General features: G+C 39.4%; 1 protein-coding gene and 1 non-coding gene across 2 annotated transcripts; both read left to right on the top strand.

Annotated features, from left to right (window-relative positions):
• Window positions 1-2,671: 2,671 nt before the first annotated feature.
• LOC106419920 (transcription factor bHLH167-like) lies at window positions 2,672-3,150 on the top strand. Its single transcript, XM_013860763.3, has 2 exons — window positions 2,672-2,947; window positions 3,082-3,150. Exons 1-2 carry the CDS (start codon window positions 2,672-2,674, stop codon window positions 3,148-3,150), a joined length of 345 nt encoding a protein of 114 aa, XP_013716217.2.
• Window positions 3,151-12,751: 9,601 nt separating this feature from the next.
• On the top strand, window positions 12,752-12,858 carry LOC125592144. The gene has a single exon (XR_007327993.1). It is a non-coding gene; the product is annotated as a small nucleolar RNA R71 (small nucleolar RNA).
• Window positions 12,859-15,760: the final 2,902 nt, after the last annotated feature.

Raw genomic sequence — 15,760 nt, forward strand, 5'->3', positions numbered from 1 at the left:
ATCATGGCTCTTTTGAGCGGCCCTAGCTTTCATAATCAACAATCAACATACTCTTATCATAATTTACATGTGTATATATTAAGTATTCTTACATTAGTACATTTTATCTTACCTTACATGAAAAGTTGTTATAACATGAGCCAGAGTTAATGATATATTTATAATTTTTATACTTATTATTATGACAATCAGCTATGCATGGTATTAGTTTATAACAAACCATGGAAGGCAAATTATGCAAAATACTAATCATCAGTTTTTTTTTTTTTTTTTTTTTTTTAAAAGGTGTTGACCAGCCTTCGACCAGTCCACCACCTAGGCCCGGCGCCAGCCTGTGCCTGTACCGGTTAGGGCTCTGGGCACGCCCGAGCAGCCGACCTCCCCTCCCCAAAGATGAGGTAGTACCACTAGACTACGAGGTCCTAGGTGTAATCATCAGATTTTGTCACATAAGTTTTTAGATTTTTCTAGTTTTTAATTGAAAAAATGAAAATATATGTTACATATGTTCTATAGTTTTATGATATTTTTTGTTTAAAATATAGAATAAATAAATTATTATAACTTACTTTCTAAAATTTTAGATATATTAAAGATAAGTTACGAAAACAATGTTAATTCATATCAAATAACTATTTTCTTATATTAATTGCTTTTTTGGATGATACAAATCTTGTCCAGACAAACCAATACGATGACCATGATGGGAACCAAAATTCAAAACAATGACTTGTATAAATAGCTAGTTTCATATGTACTGGTGTTCAAACATTTGAAGAAATAGAAAACATGTGGAAAATGCACTAAGAATAATATTAGCACTTATAGCAGTGTCTAAGAAAACGGCTGGACGAGAATGATAGTCTTTATTAATTAAGAATCATTCGACGATTTTTTTCTTTCTAAAACTAGGAAAGACGTACAAATAATGTCTTTCTTTGATTTTTCTTTTTGCGGCTAACTTGTTTTCCATATATCAATTTTCAAATGCTTTATTTTTAGTTAAAATAATTATTTATATTAAACTTTTATTTATTCGGTGCTCACAAAGCTCGACTTTAATTCGGTTATCGGGTTCGAACGAAAATCCTAGCAGTAGATGATGCGTGAAAAATAACCTAGTCCGATTTGATTAACTGTATATTCTCAAAAGTGAAAACATACAATATATATGTAATATACTAATATGCTAACCATAAAGTTTTAAGTGTGCAACCATAACTTTTGTCTTTCTAATTTTCTGTCTTTGTATTCATATTCACATTTAAAAGTTTAATTTTGTTTACTTTCTACATTTAAAAGTTCCAAGCCTTTTTGTAAGCAACATCTCTGGTTAATTATGTCAACAATTTAGCCAAAAATGTTTAATTATCTTCTGTAAGTAACGCGTTGTATCCTTTTCTGGTATGTTACCTTGATAAATGATATTGAAAGTTAATGATAACGTTGAATAATCGCAGCTTATGACATGTGCCTATTATAATTTGGGGTTTTAAATACGTGCACCTAATTAGTTAATGATGTCTGTTTCCTCGGTCTCTTTCAATCGGCAATAGAAAACACATTTTCTCTTTTTTTTTGTCGATAGGAAACATTGCACACTTTTGCACGGCATTCATTTAAACCATGCATTGGTTGATCGTATTGCAGTTATACTTATGTTTTTGATAAGAATTATCTAAAAAAGCTGATACACTGTTGATTCAGCAATTTACTGGAACAAAACCTAGAGTTATATATACGAACGGTGCTTTAGGCTAATAGTATTATAAGAAGGTTTTTACGCTTTGTCATCACATATTATTAAAGGCTGATTCCGAACTTATGAGAAGTAGGGCATGACTCGAACTTTTCCTAGTTAATAATAAAAAATAGTCTAAGAATAAAAGTCTGTACACATGTATAACTGAATCTCTGAACACTATATATCCTAACTACATATATATGCAAGAAAGAATAAGCAGTCAGTTATTAAGTAGTGTGTAAGCTCACGGGCGCAATTACTAAAGCCCTGACTTTCTTCAAAAAATGTCATTTTTCACTACAATTACGCAATTCATTCTCTCAAAAGAACTGTGACTCTCTCACTCTTTATATGTATATATAGAGAGAGAGTCAATCTCTTTCTCTCTCTATACTCTCTCTCTCTCTCTCTCTTTTATATATAGTAACATACATAAAAGCTTAAAGAAGAACAAGAAGAATGGAGAGGAAAAGAGAAATAGGAGAAGGAAGCGCATTGTCGTTGAGGGAAAAGCGAAACCTCAGAGAGAAAGAGCGACGAACGCGTATGAAGGATCTCTTTTGTTTACTCTCTTCCCATGTTTCTCCCACTCGTAGGGTCTGGATCTCTCCCCTTCCTAGCTAGTCTCTCTCTTTCTAATCTCTATATAGCACATTATATATACATGGACTTTATGTGCATATAGTTAGGTAGAAATTTCATGGTAGATGTATTCCATAATACGTATGTGTATGACTTACAAACAAGTGATGCTCATAGCTAGCTAGTACTAGTTCCGTTTGTGTTATATTGATTATAGACACATTCATGCAAAAAGAAAACATTTGAGTAATATATGCGTGTGTGTGTGTGTGTGACTTGTTGTATTGGCACCAGCAGTTACCAGTGCCTCAACTTATAGATGAAGCGACATCATACATGATCAAAATGAAAGAGAATGTAAAGTATTTGAAGGAGAAGAAAAAATCATTGTTAGGAGGAGAAGTACCCGGGAAGCGCTCAGAAGGATCTTCGTCTCTTTTGCCAAAACTCAGTATTCATTCACGCGATTCGATCATAGAGATGAACCTTATTATCGATGTTAACATGAAAAGATTAATGTTACACGAGCTTATGAGAGTTTTTGAAGAAGAAGGAGCTCAGGTTATGACTGCTAGTCTCCAGAACTTGAATGATAGAACCGCGAGTACAATCATAGCCCAGGTCTGTATGAACACATCCACGCATAAACGCACATGCATGTGTCACGTTATTTTGATATATATATACACACATATAGCTAGTTTTGAACCCATTTTTATTATATACGATTTAATTGTCTAAATGAATATTTGCAGGCTGTCATATGCCGGATCGGCATTGATCCATCAAGAATAGAAAAGAGAGTGAGGGATATCATCTTTTAGTATGTTTTAAAGCATTAATTCACAAGTCACTGGAAGAACGATACACACATTTCAAAAAGTCTGATCTATACACAATTAATAGAAAGATTAAATTTTTTAGATTTAGATTTTGTTTACACCTAACTTGCCGGGATAAGAAATTGTCCACATACATTAATATCCCTAATAAGCTGCAGATATGAAACGGAGGTATTGATTGTTTGAACTAGGTTTTGGTTTAAATTTTTGGTTTTAGATTTTTAGAATTAGAATAACTATCCACTTATATCTTTTTGTTGAGATAGAAAAATTGTGCATTATTTACATTTACACAATGTAGTCAAATAGTTATCATACTTAAATCAGGTAGTAATGAAAGTGTTCTTCAACATTTCCGTTAGAAATTAATTTAAAACAAAAAATCTATCCTATACTAAAAGGCAATTATAAAGGGATTATAGGATCTCCACGTCGACAATTATATTTGACCAATCAAAACATTTCATTAATCCATGTTGGATGTACAAAACTCAACTCTTGATTTCGTATGGGCCTCAATTTGCTTCCTTGCTTCGTCGTAAACACTGGGCTTCCGACACAATCTATCGGTTCAATTAAAAAAAAAACAAACCTCGACGGTGAACACGAGGGTCTCCGCCTCTCAAGAGGATCTACTCTTCTAACTCTTCGTCTTCACCGTTTCTCTCCATCGTTTCAGTTCTCTCGGTCTACATCTCCACAATCAATTCTCCACTACATCTCGATCCATCAATTTCTTCTTAATGGATTCGTTTCCCTTTACTCTTTCTCTGCTACTTTATATACTCATTTTCTCTCCCGCATGCAAATCTAACCCTAGAACTTCTCTAACCTCAATCCATGGCGACGAAACCGAATGGAAAATCCCCTATCACCTCCGATTCTGATGATAACGTCATGTTCTTCCAAGATGTCTCACCGGGTCCACACGAAACCCAGCTTCGTTTCTGCTTGATTCATTTCTGGGAGGCTTGGAACCCTCTAAAGAAGACGCTTATTGGCATTGAGATGCTTCTAATCGACGAACAGGTACTTGATTTCACCGACCATCATTTTTTTTGATTCGTTGTTATTTAGATCGTCATTTAGGTCTCACTTATATTTAGTAGAATAAGATCTCACTTATATTTAGACGCTTAGTAACGTTTGTTTCTTTTCAAATTTTATATATCTCTAGAAAATTAAAAACAACGATTTGATTGTTTGTATATTTTTCGCAGGGAACTGTTATCCAAGGCTTCATTTCGCCAGGACGTATTGAGAGATATTTGCCTAAAATGAAGCCTGGATCGGTTTACAAACTCAACAATTTCTACGGATCAAGCAACAAGTCGGTGTATCGGGTTTCTGATCATGCCGTGACGGTGTCGTTCTCATGGAACTCTGAACTCTCATCATTCGGTACTCTCAGTATTGGTACTCTCAGTGCTGGTCCTCAAGTTGCGATTGAATATTGGTTAACTTGATTCAGGCTAATGGAAACCAAGGAGTTACCCAAGAGGTGCCTGTCCCGAAAGCTTTACTCAGCACCATCGGCCAGAAACATAACTTTTGTGTGAAAGTTACAAAGCACAACTTAGATGAGAAGTCTCGATCTTTAACTGTGACCAAGATTCTTGATGTCTCGAGTTTTAACCCGATTATCTAACTGCAAGTGCACAGTAAAGTACGCAGTAGTAATGCGAGATCGAATCCACAGGGACCGATGATCACACGTAGAGTTGCAGACAAGTTAATAGCTACAGCGAATCAAGATATATTTTTGATGATTTTTATCTAATTTTCTTAGGTGTCACAAAACATAAACAAGCTGTAAAAAGATGATTTAAACGATTTGAAAACTATTTTAAAACAAACGTTGGGCATTGGGAATTCTCAGGGATTTCTTTTTAATCAAGATACAATTAATGAAAGACACAGGGATATATTAAGAACCGTCTAGAACTCAAACACGATATTAGAATTAACCTACTTCCGTAGCGCTAATTCTCTATGTTATAGAAATTTCCACACTAACTTCCGCTGAGTTTCAATTTCAAAACAAGCATTAAGAACAGGTTCAATATGTTCACAAAGCGCAATAACATCAACTTCCGAGGGTTAAGGACACTTTGCTCATCTAAAGTATTTTCGGAAGTTCAAACAATCACTTTCGGTGCATCAAACAATCTGAAATCATGAACTAAGTGATCAATTCAGTTCAAGCAGTAAGAAATCCATTAGATGAAGAACCAAAACGTAATCCCTTAGTCTACACACGTTTTATGGATCAAAACATCAAGAAATCCCCTATGAGAACCCCTAAACCCAACTAGATGACTACTCACACATAACTAAGCAAGAACAAAACGATTTTGATGAAGAAAACATGATAAGATTGTATTAAAACAGAGTAAAGGTTCAGAAGATCTTCTCCAAATGGTTTTGAGATGAACTCCTTTACAAATCTTCACAAATCACACCAAAACAAGTACAAAACACTCAAATCTTCTCTCTAGAACTTGTAAATCTCCTCCTTGGTCGCCCCTGGTCTTTTCTGAGTCTCCAAGGTCGAGTTCTTCTGTGAATTATTGAGGGGAGTGGGTAAAAAGGAGTGAAAAGCTCGTTTGTGCGTGTGGAGCCCGTAGCGCCTGAGATCGGTCGATCCACATGGACCGGATCGGTCGATCTGTGGCTGAAACCGTGGATCGGTCGATCCACATGGACCGGATCGGTCGATCTGTGGCTCTGTGCGATCAATACTTCATTCGGTCCATTGTTCGGTCCATCTTGCTTCTGAATAAATCCCGAATGCGTTCTTTTCTTTCAAGCTATCTAGTAACCTGCATATTACACTTAAGAACACCAAAACGCATCAAATAGACCAAAACATTAATTAAAACCGACCATTTAATTGCTCCAAAACGAGTTTAAAACCGTTAAAAACACGGAATATCAACTCCCCCAGACTTGAATCTTTGCTTGTCCTCAAGTAAAGAGGATTAAAATTTGGGAGCTCACTAACCCTCAGTAGACCTTACCTTGTGATTTCGCTAACCACTTAAATCAGAGACTGTCAAGGCATTCATTCCAAATCCCCACCAAGACCGCGCAAACCTTTCCATATTTCAGACCTGCAAGTCTCAGTTTCAAGTAATCAACTCTTTACATTCATTAAAAAGTGCGTGACCTTTCCACCAAAGATATCTCCATCAGGTATAACGGGCTCGGTGTTTGGGAGGCTGTTTTAGTGTTTAATTAGGTGAGGCTCAAGTGTTTGTGGGTATCAGCGATATCAAAAAAAAATGCAAAACATTATGCAAAATCGCTGGAGAGACCGAGTATATTGATAACCATGTTTTCGAACTGCTCAAGTCTCAAATGATCAAAACCCAACAAATCTCAAACTCTAACCCCAAATTAAAACAAAGCATCATCTCTAGTACACAAAATAAAAATAAAATGTCTAAATCAAATCTACTGAATGAGATATAAACATGAACTCTTTTTTTTTTTTTTTTTTTTTTTTTTTTTTTTCATTTTTTTTTTTTTTTTTTTTTTTTTTTTTTTTTAGAACGAAAACTTATACAAACCGAAATCGAATATATACACTGCGATGCAATCACACACTTACAACACCCAATTTTTCTATTTACACCTCTAGACACACAGGTCCGTGTCTAACCACCTAAATGTTCCGATCCTACCTAAGCAGTCGGATGAACCATGTCTACCCTAATCTCTCCATTGTTTTTGCACATGTATGCACATATGATCAGTGTGTAAGAATGCATGGAGAAGAAATAAAAGGGTAAGGTGTAGGTGTGGTACCAAACTATTGATGAGTCTGGCCATTCAGGATTATTAAAAAGTGGTAGAATGTGGTAAAGAAAATCCTGAATGTGTATATGGTGTACCGTTTCCTGATGTTGATTCCTGGTCAAAAGAAATTAAATTCATTAATGGTCAAAAATAGTTGAGTCGATTACAATTCACCGAGACTTGATAAAAGATTTAAGGAGAGGTTGCTTGGTCAAGTGGTTCCTCGGTTTGTCTGCGCTAACAGTCCTGAAAAATGGTCAATATGAAATGTAATGCACAACACACAAGGAAATAGTCTAATAATCATCACAGGGTCTGAGAAAAATACGTAGAGAGTGTTTTTTTTTTTTTTTTTTTTTTTAAAACACAATCAAATCCGATAAACTAAGAAAATAAAAGAGATAAAAGCAATATGGTACATAAGTAGCATCCTCCCCCAGACTTACTTCACACCGTCTCGGTGTGAAAATAATTCCAAGAGAGATTACCGATCAGGCGTTGCGGTCAGTGCGCCTCTTGGAGCGCCTCTCCAAGGCTCCATCATCGTCAGAGTCCTCCGCTGCCTCAGGTCCAGCAGCGGTGTCGTGAGCGCCTTAGATCGACCGATCCATACGTGTCGGATCGACCGATCTCTTACATGGATCGCCCGTTCTGTTTCTTTAGGATCGATCGATCTCTGCCTGATCGTGATACATGCCTGAAAATCATCTAAAAACACAACCAAAAATCAATTCACACAAGAAAACATAATCACAAAAGAGAAAGAAAATCAAACCATGTGGGTTGCCTCCCACTCAGCGCTTGTTTAAAGTCGCGAGCCTGACTATTTTGTTGTCCTTAGGCGAGATCGGGTTCCGATAAAGGAATGTTGGTTCCTTCTTCGGGTTTTGCATCTGTGAAGTAAGGTTTTAGCCTCTGCCCATTGACGGTGAATTTCCTCCCATTGTCTTCCAAGACAACAGCTCCATAAGGTCTAACCTCTGTGATGGTGAAAGGTCCGGACCAACGAGACTTAAGCTTTCCAGGAAATAGCTTGAGTCTAGAGTTGAACAGAAGGACTTTGTCTCCAGCAGCGAAGTCTCTCGGGATTATCTTTCTGTCATGCCACGCCTTAGTTCTTTCCTTGTAGATTTTGGTGTTCTCATAGGCGTTCAACCGAATCTCGTCCAGCTCGTTCAACTGAACCATCCTCCTTTCTGCAGCGGTTTTAATGTCGAAGTTCATCAACTTCGTTGCCCAAAAACCACTGTACTCCAATTCCACAGGTAGGTGACAAGACTTTCCATAGACCAGATTAAAAGGAGTGGTGCCCAAGGGAGTCTTGTAGGCGGTTCTATACGCCCATAAGGCGTCATCAAGCTTCACAGCCCAGTCTTTCCTTGTTTTGCCTACAGCCTTCTCCAAAATTCCCTTGATTTCTCGGTTCGATATTTCAACCTGCCCACTTGTCTGAGGATGATAAGGTGTAGCTACCTTATGCTTTACTCCATGTTTCTTCAGCAGTTTATCGAACGTCTTGTTGATGAAGTGAGAGCCTCCATCACTAATAACCACTCTCGGGATTCCGAATCTTGGAAAAATGACTGTCTTGAACATTTTCTTGACAACACTAGAGTCATTTGTCTTGCTGGCTACTGCTTCCACCCACTTGGAGACATAATCAACCGCAACCAAGATGTACTCATTTCCATAAGAAGATGGGAAAGGGCCCATAAAATCAATTCCCCATACATCAAAAACTTCAACTTCAAGGATGAAATTTTGGGGCATCTCATTTCTCTTACTGATGTTACCCTTCCGCTGACATGCATCACACTTTGAGACAAACTCATGGGCGTCTCTGAAAAGTGTAGGCCACCAGTAACCAGCCTGCAGGACCTTAGAAACCGTCTTGAATGTTGCAAAATGGCCTGCGTATTCTGAGCTGTGGCAGTGGAAAAGAATCCCTTGCATCTCATTCTCCAGAACGCATCTCCTGAATAAACCATCTGAGCATCTCTTGTAGAGGAAGGGATCATCCCAGTAATAGTGGTTCACATCTCTCATGAACTTCTTCCTCTCATATCCCTTCAGGTTCGGTGGTTCAATTCCAGCACATAGGTAGTTTGCAAAGTCTGCAAACCATGGGAGATCATCCTGAATTTGTCTCATGGCACAGCAATCAGCCTGATCCAAATACTCATCCTCCAGCAAGGTGATCACATAGACATTCTCCTCGGGTAATGTATCATCCAGTGGTGTTTCAGCTTCCACTCTCATTCGGGAAAGATGATCTGCCACTCCATTTTCTGCTCCTCTCTTGTCTCTGATCTCAATATCAAACTCCTGTAGGAGTAAGATCCACCTTAAGAGTCTCGGTTTAGCATCTTTTTTCGTCATCAGGTACTTCAAGGCTGCATGATCTGTGTGCACAATTACTTTCGAGCCCACCAAATAGGACCTGAACTTCTCGAAAGCATAAACTACTGCCAGCAACTCCTTCTCAGTGGTAGCATACTTGATTTGAGCATCATCAAGCGTTCGGCTGGCATAATAGATCACATGGAGTTTCTTGTCTTTTCTCTGCCCCAAAACAGCTCCAATCGCGTAATCACTTGCGTCACACATTATTTCAAATGGCAAGTCCCAATCTGGTGGCTGCACAATGGGAGCACTGACTAGAGACTTCTTGAGAATCTGAAACGCAGCGAGGCAGTCAGCATCAAAAACAAACTTCGCTTCTTTGCACAGCAGACGGGTGAGTGGCCTCGCTATCATAGAGAAGTCTTTGATAAACCTCCTGTAGAAACCGGCATGTCCCAGAAAACTCCGAATATCCCTCACTGTCCTGGGAGGCTGTAGGCTGGTCATAACTTCAATCTTTGCTTTGTCAACCTCGATACCCTGCTCTGATATCCTGTGACCCAAAACAATGCCATCTTTCACCATGAAATGACACTTCTCCCAATTTAACACCAAGTTCTTCTCCTCACATCTTTCCAGCACCTTGCACAGATTAGCAAGGCAGTCGCTAAATGAAGAACCGTAGACTGAGAAATCGTCCATAAAAACCTCCATAATGTCCTCAATAAGATCAGTAAAGATCGACATCATGCATCTCTGGAAAGTGGCAGGAGCATTGCACAATCCGAAAGGCATTCTCCTGTAGGCAAAAGTACCGTATGGGCAGGTGAATGTTGTCTTCTCTTGGTCGTCTGGATGAATGGGTATCTGAAAGAACCCAGAGTAGCCATCGAGAAAACAGTAGTAGGGGTGGTTGGCTAGTCTTTCCAGCATCTGGTCAATGAAAGGAAGTGGGAAGTGGTCCTTCCTTGTGGCTGAGTTTAGCTTCCTGTAGTCAATGCACATCCTATGCCCTGTGACTGTTCTGGTAGGAATCAGCTCATCCTTCTCATTTGTGATGACAGTGATGCCACCCTTCTTAGGAACCACATGAACCGGGCTCACCCAAGTGCTGTCTGAAATTGGGTAGATCACCCCTGCACTCAACAGCTTTAGAATCTCCTTTTTCACAACTTCCATCAGTTTGGGATTCAGTCTTCGCTGGTGCTCTATGGACGTCTTTGACTCATCCTCCAAGTGAATCTTGTGCATGCAAAGATCTGGAGAAATACCTGTAATATCATCCAAAGAGTACCCCAATGCTTTTCTATACTTTCGCAATTTTGAAAGAAGCAAAGCGGTCTCCACATTATTCAGGTTAGCACAAATAATAACAGGATATGTGGAATTCGGTCCCAAGAATGCATACCTCAGCCCAGCTGGGAGGGCTTTAAGTTCCACCTTTGGAGCATTCTCCTCACTCCAATCTGGTTGGGAGGATGACGGTTTGACGGTTTTATCGGTGCCTGAGTCTTCAAGGCTGACATAGGCGACATGCTTCTCAATCGGTGAGGCTGAATCCAAAATCTCAGAAAATCCAACCACTTCTTGGTTCATGAACCCGAACTCACTCTCCCTTTGGGTCAATGCGACTTGTAGAGGATCATCAGTGTGCAACTCTTCATCCATTTCCTCCACCAGTTCAGTCAATGTATCAACCCAGAAAGTCTGTCCATCAATAGTCGGATTTTTCAGCACCTTCTCCACATTGTATCTCATCGCCATGTCTCCTAGACGTAAGTCTATATGCCCATTCTGTACATCAATCATGGCTCCAGCAGTAGCTAAAAATGGTCTGCCCAAAATGAGAGGATCTTTAGGTTCCTCTTCCAGCTCCAGAACTACAAAATCGGTAAGCACATATCCCTTTCCAACACCAACAGGGATGTTTTCTAGTACACCGACTGGTCTTCGCACTGATCGGTCAGCAAGGACCAAGGAGATCCTTGTAGGTTTGTAGTTCGTCATGCCTAGCCTCTCAGAGACAGAGAAAGGCATTAGGCTCACTCCTGAACCCAGATCGCAGAGACTCTTCTCAAAAGTAAGTGATCCAATGCGGCATGGTAGAACAAATGCTCCGGGATCTTCACGCTTTTTAGGCATGACATTTTGTAGAACTGCGCTACACTCCTCATTGAGCATCAACACACCCCGCTCTAGGCTCATCTTATCGGTAAGAATCTCCTTCATGTACCTTTTAAGAGAAGGTACCATCTTCACCGCTTCAACGAATGGCAATCTCACATGTAACTCCCCAACAAGGTTCTTTAGCTTCTCGTACTCACGTTCTTTGATCTTCTGCCTTGGTCTGGATGGGTATGGAGCCTTAGGAACATAAGCAGGAGGCGCCACATACACCTCTTCAGGTTCGGAGGAATTTGGTTTCGTCGACACGGGATCGGTCGATCCAGATGGACCGGATCGGTCGATCTCCTTCCCCTTGGATCGGTCGATCTGTTCTTGAGATCGGTCGATCTCTTTCTCTTTCGATTCCTCAATCGTTTTTCCACTCCTAAGTGTTATAGCATTCACAAACTCCTTGGGATTCGTCTCTGACTTCCCTGGTAGAAATCCAGGTGCTGTTCTGCTGCTGGAGGCGGTTTGAGCAACTTGCTTTTCCAAAACTTTCAAATGGGTGTTCAAAGCTTCGAACTTCCCATTAAGCTCTCCATACATGTTATCCACCTTGGTGTTTATCTCTGCAGTGCTATTCTTCTGACCTTCTAGCACCATTTGCAGCATCTTCTTAATTTCGTTATCCTGAGAAGGCTGTGACGAAGAGGCATTTCCTTGATTCTGATAGTTGTTGTACTGCTGCCTTTGCTGAAATCCTGAGTTGCCCGAGTTGTTCCCCTGATATTGATTTCTGTTCTGAAATCCTTGGTTGAACACACTCTGGTTCTGATTCTGGTTCTGCCTGTTTCCTGCCTGAGGGTAGGACTGATGTTGTGGATTCTCCACATTGTTGCTCCGGTAAGACAGATTATTTTGCTGATTTTGATTCCACCCAAGGTTCTGATTGTAGCCTCTGTTGTAGTTTCCTTGACCACCAATGTAGTTCACATCAGCCTGCATATCACTTGAATCATCACCAACAGCTTCTTGTGAGGAACGATAGCCTTGCTCCTCCACAAATTTCACAGATTTCTGATCTCTCTTGAGAAGCATCTCAATCTTGGCATTCAACTCATCTATCTTCTTGGATTCATAACCAACACCCTTCTGGCTGGTATCAAACCTTGACTTGCGGTTTGCTTTGCTGGATGACAGGTTGTTCAACAAGGTGTAAGCTTCTTCAACAGTCTTGGTCATGAAATCACCATTACTTGCTGTGTCCATGGCATCTTGACTCTCTTCATGAACTCCATTATAGAAAATGTTCAGCAAACTCACATCAGTGTAGCCATGGTGAGGGCAGTCCTGTGTGTACTCCTTGAAACGCTCCCAAGCCTCATGAAAGCTTTCTGAATCAAGTTGCTGAAAGCTTCCAATTCTGCTTCTCAGATATGTGGACCTTGACTTGGTGAAGAAATGCTGTAGAAAAGCAGCTCTTGTCTCTTCCCATGTAGTAAGAGATCCTGGAGGGATGGACTTTAACCATCTGATAGCTTTATCAGCTAAGGAAAACGGGAACAACCTGCATTTCAAAGCGCCTTGAGGAACTCCATTATGTCTGCTGGTGTCACAGACTCGCTCAAAATGCTCCAAGTGATACATCGGGTCCTCAGACGGGTTTCCATGAAACGGATTTTTCTCCACCAAATTAATGAGACCAGTCTTGATCTCAAAGTCTCTTCTCTCAATGGGAGGTGGGCGAATCCCAGAACGATCGGCATAGAATGCATCTGGTGTATCATAATGTGCAAGCGTCATCCTAGGCATGCCATAGTCTCCAGCCTGTTGTCTTGCAGCTACACCAGCCTGCTGATTATCACCAGCATTGTTGCCTTCTCGTTCATTTACAGGAATTGGATTTTGCGGGTTGTCCTGAAATTGGTCTTCTTGGTGTTCAGCCATTTCAACCTCTTCAGCGGACTCAAGTCTTTTCTTTTTCACTTGTCTCTCTAGGCGGCCGAGCTCTAACTCCAAAGGTATTAAATTCGATGATCCTTTGCTTCTAGTATGAAATCCGCTCATTCACCTGAAAACACAAACAGAAAGAGAAAGACAGAAACATTAGACAAAATAAAAAAATGCTATAGTCTTAAACTGATCATTAACTCTAGGGTGACCAAATGGTCCCCGGCAACGGCGCCAAAAACTTGATGTCTCGAGTTTTAACCCGATTATCTAACTGCAAGTGCACAGTAAAGTACGCAGTAGTAATGCGGGATCGAATCCACAGGGACCGATGATCACACGTAGAGTTGCAGACAAGTTAATAGCTACAGCGAATCAAGATATATTTTTGATGGTTTTTATTTAATTTTCTTAGTGTCACAAAACATAAACAAGCTGTAAAAAGATGATTTAAACGATTTGAAAACTATTTTAAAACAAACGTTGGGCATTGGGAATTCTCAGGGATTTCTTTTTAATCAAGATACAATTAATGGAAGACACAGGGATATATTAAGAACCGTCTAGAACTCAAACACGATATTAGAATTAACCTACTTCCGTAGCGCTAATTCTCTATGTTATAGAAATCTCCACACTAACTTCCGCTGAGTTTCAATTTCTAAACAAGCATTAAGAACAGGTTCAATATGTTCACAAAGCGCAATAACATCAACTTCCGAGGGTTAAGGACACTTTGCTCATCTAAAGTATTTTCGGAAGTTCAAACAATCACTTTCGGTGCATCAAACAATCTGAAATCATGAACTAAGTGATCAATTCAGTTCAAGCAGTAAGAAATCCATTAGATGAAGAACCAAAACGTAATCCCTTAGTCTACACACGTTTTATGGATCAAAACATCAAGAAATCCCATATGAGAACCCCTAAACCCAACTAGATGACTACTCACACATAACTAAGCAAGAACAAAACGATTTTGATGAAGAAAACATGATAAGATTGTATTAAAACAGAGTAAAGGTTCAGAAGATCTTCTCCAAATGGTTTTGAGATGAACTCCTTTACAAATCTTCACAAGACACACCAAAACAAGTACAAAACACTCAAATCTTCTCTCTAGAACTTCTAAATCTCCTCCTTGGTCGCCCCTGGTCTTTTCTGAGTCTCTAAGGTCGAGTTCTTCTGTGAATTTTTGAGGGGAGTGGGTAAAAAGGAGTGAAAAGCTCGTTTGTGCGTGTGGAGCCCGTAGCGCCTGAGATCGGTCGATCCACATGGACCGGATCGGTCGATCTGTGGCTGAAACCGTGGATCGGTCGATCCACATGGACCGGATCGGTCGATCTGTGGCTCTGTGCGATCAATACTTCATTCGGTCCATTGTTCGGTCCATCTTGCTTCTGAATAAATCCCGAATGCGTTCTTTTCTTTCAAGCTATCTAGTAACCTGCATATTACACTTAAGAACACCAAAACGCATCAAATAGACCAAAACATTAATTAAAACCGACCATTTAATTGCTCCAAAACGAGTTTAAAAGCGTTAAAAACACGGAATATCAATTCTCCCTCTGGACACTCCACCAGTCACAGAAGCTTCGGAAGGAAACAACAATTCTGCAGAGGGGAGTAAAAGAACTAATGACATTGATGAGATGGGGAAAGCTAAACGCCTCAAGTGTGGGAAGTAGAGCTTTCGTGTGTCGTCTGATATCTTGCAAGGGATTGCATAGTGTTTCTTTCCAGTTTATTATTAACTCATGGTTTCTTTCAGTCTTTCTAAAATTTTTTAAATACTCTAAATGATTATGTTTTGATAATCATGTGTTGCACTATTGTTCTACTTCTTAAGGATTATTACTCTGTCTCTTTAAGTGTTTTGATATCTATACTTATAACAAACAGGTCAATCATTTATGTATTGCAACATATTATCATTTTCATATTTGGATGTGATCCTTAATGCATGAGTGCGAGGGAATTTGCTCATCACCATTTCTAAAACAAAAAACGTGTTCGTTAAGCAACATAATTACTCCAAGTAAATGATATATCAGGGGAAAATCAATCAAATTAATGATATTTCCTTCCAATTACGTAAGACATTATTTGCATATCTTAAATTCATAAATACATTAGACTTCCTTAAATATATAATCATTCTTAAAAATTCTACAAAAAGGGAACCCAACTATCTATTTCCCATTGAAATCATCATTGGAAGTGTCTACCAAGCTTTAATCAACGTAAGTGTAAAAAAAATTTAACAGCCAAGAAAATACAAATCGTAGTCCATCTCTCTAACTGGTAATCGTTTTGATTCTAAGGATCGAAATATAGAAGCGATGGAGAACCCACCTCCTGCACCCCCTTCGCAAACTGGAGGTAA

This window comes from Brassica napus, chromosome C8 (genome assembly GCF_020379485.1).
Source record: "Brassica napus cultivar Da-Ae chromosome C8, Da-Ae, whole genome shotgun sequence".
NCBI lineage: Eukaryota > Viridiplantae > Streptophyta > Magnoliopsida > Brassicales > Brassicaceae > Brassica > Brassica napus.

Coding starts and splice junctions, on each gene's coding strand:
- LOC106419920 (XM_013860763.3), top strand. CDS start 2,672: ATGAAAGAGAATGTAAAGTATTTGAAGGAGAAGAAAAAATCATTGTTA. Junction 2,948..3,081: donor CGAGTACAATCATAGCCCAG/GTCTGTATGAAC, acceptor GAATATTTGCAG/GCTGTCATATGCCGGATCGG.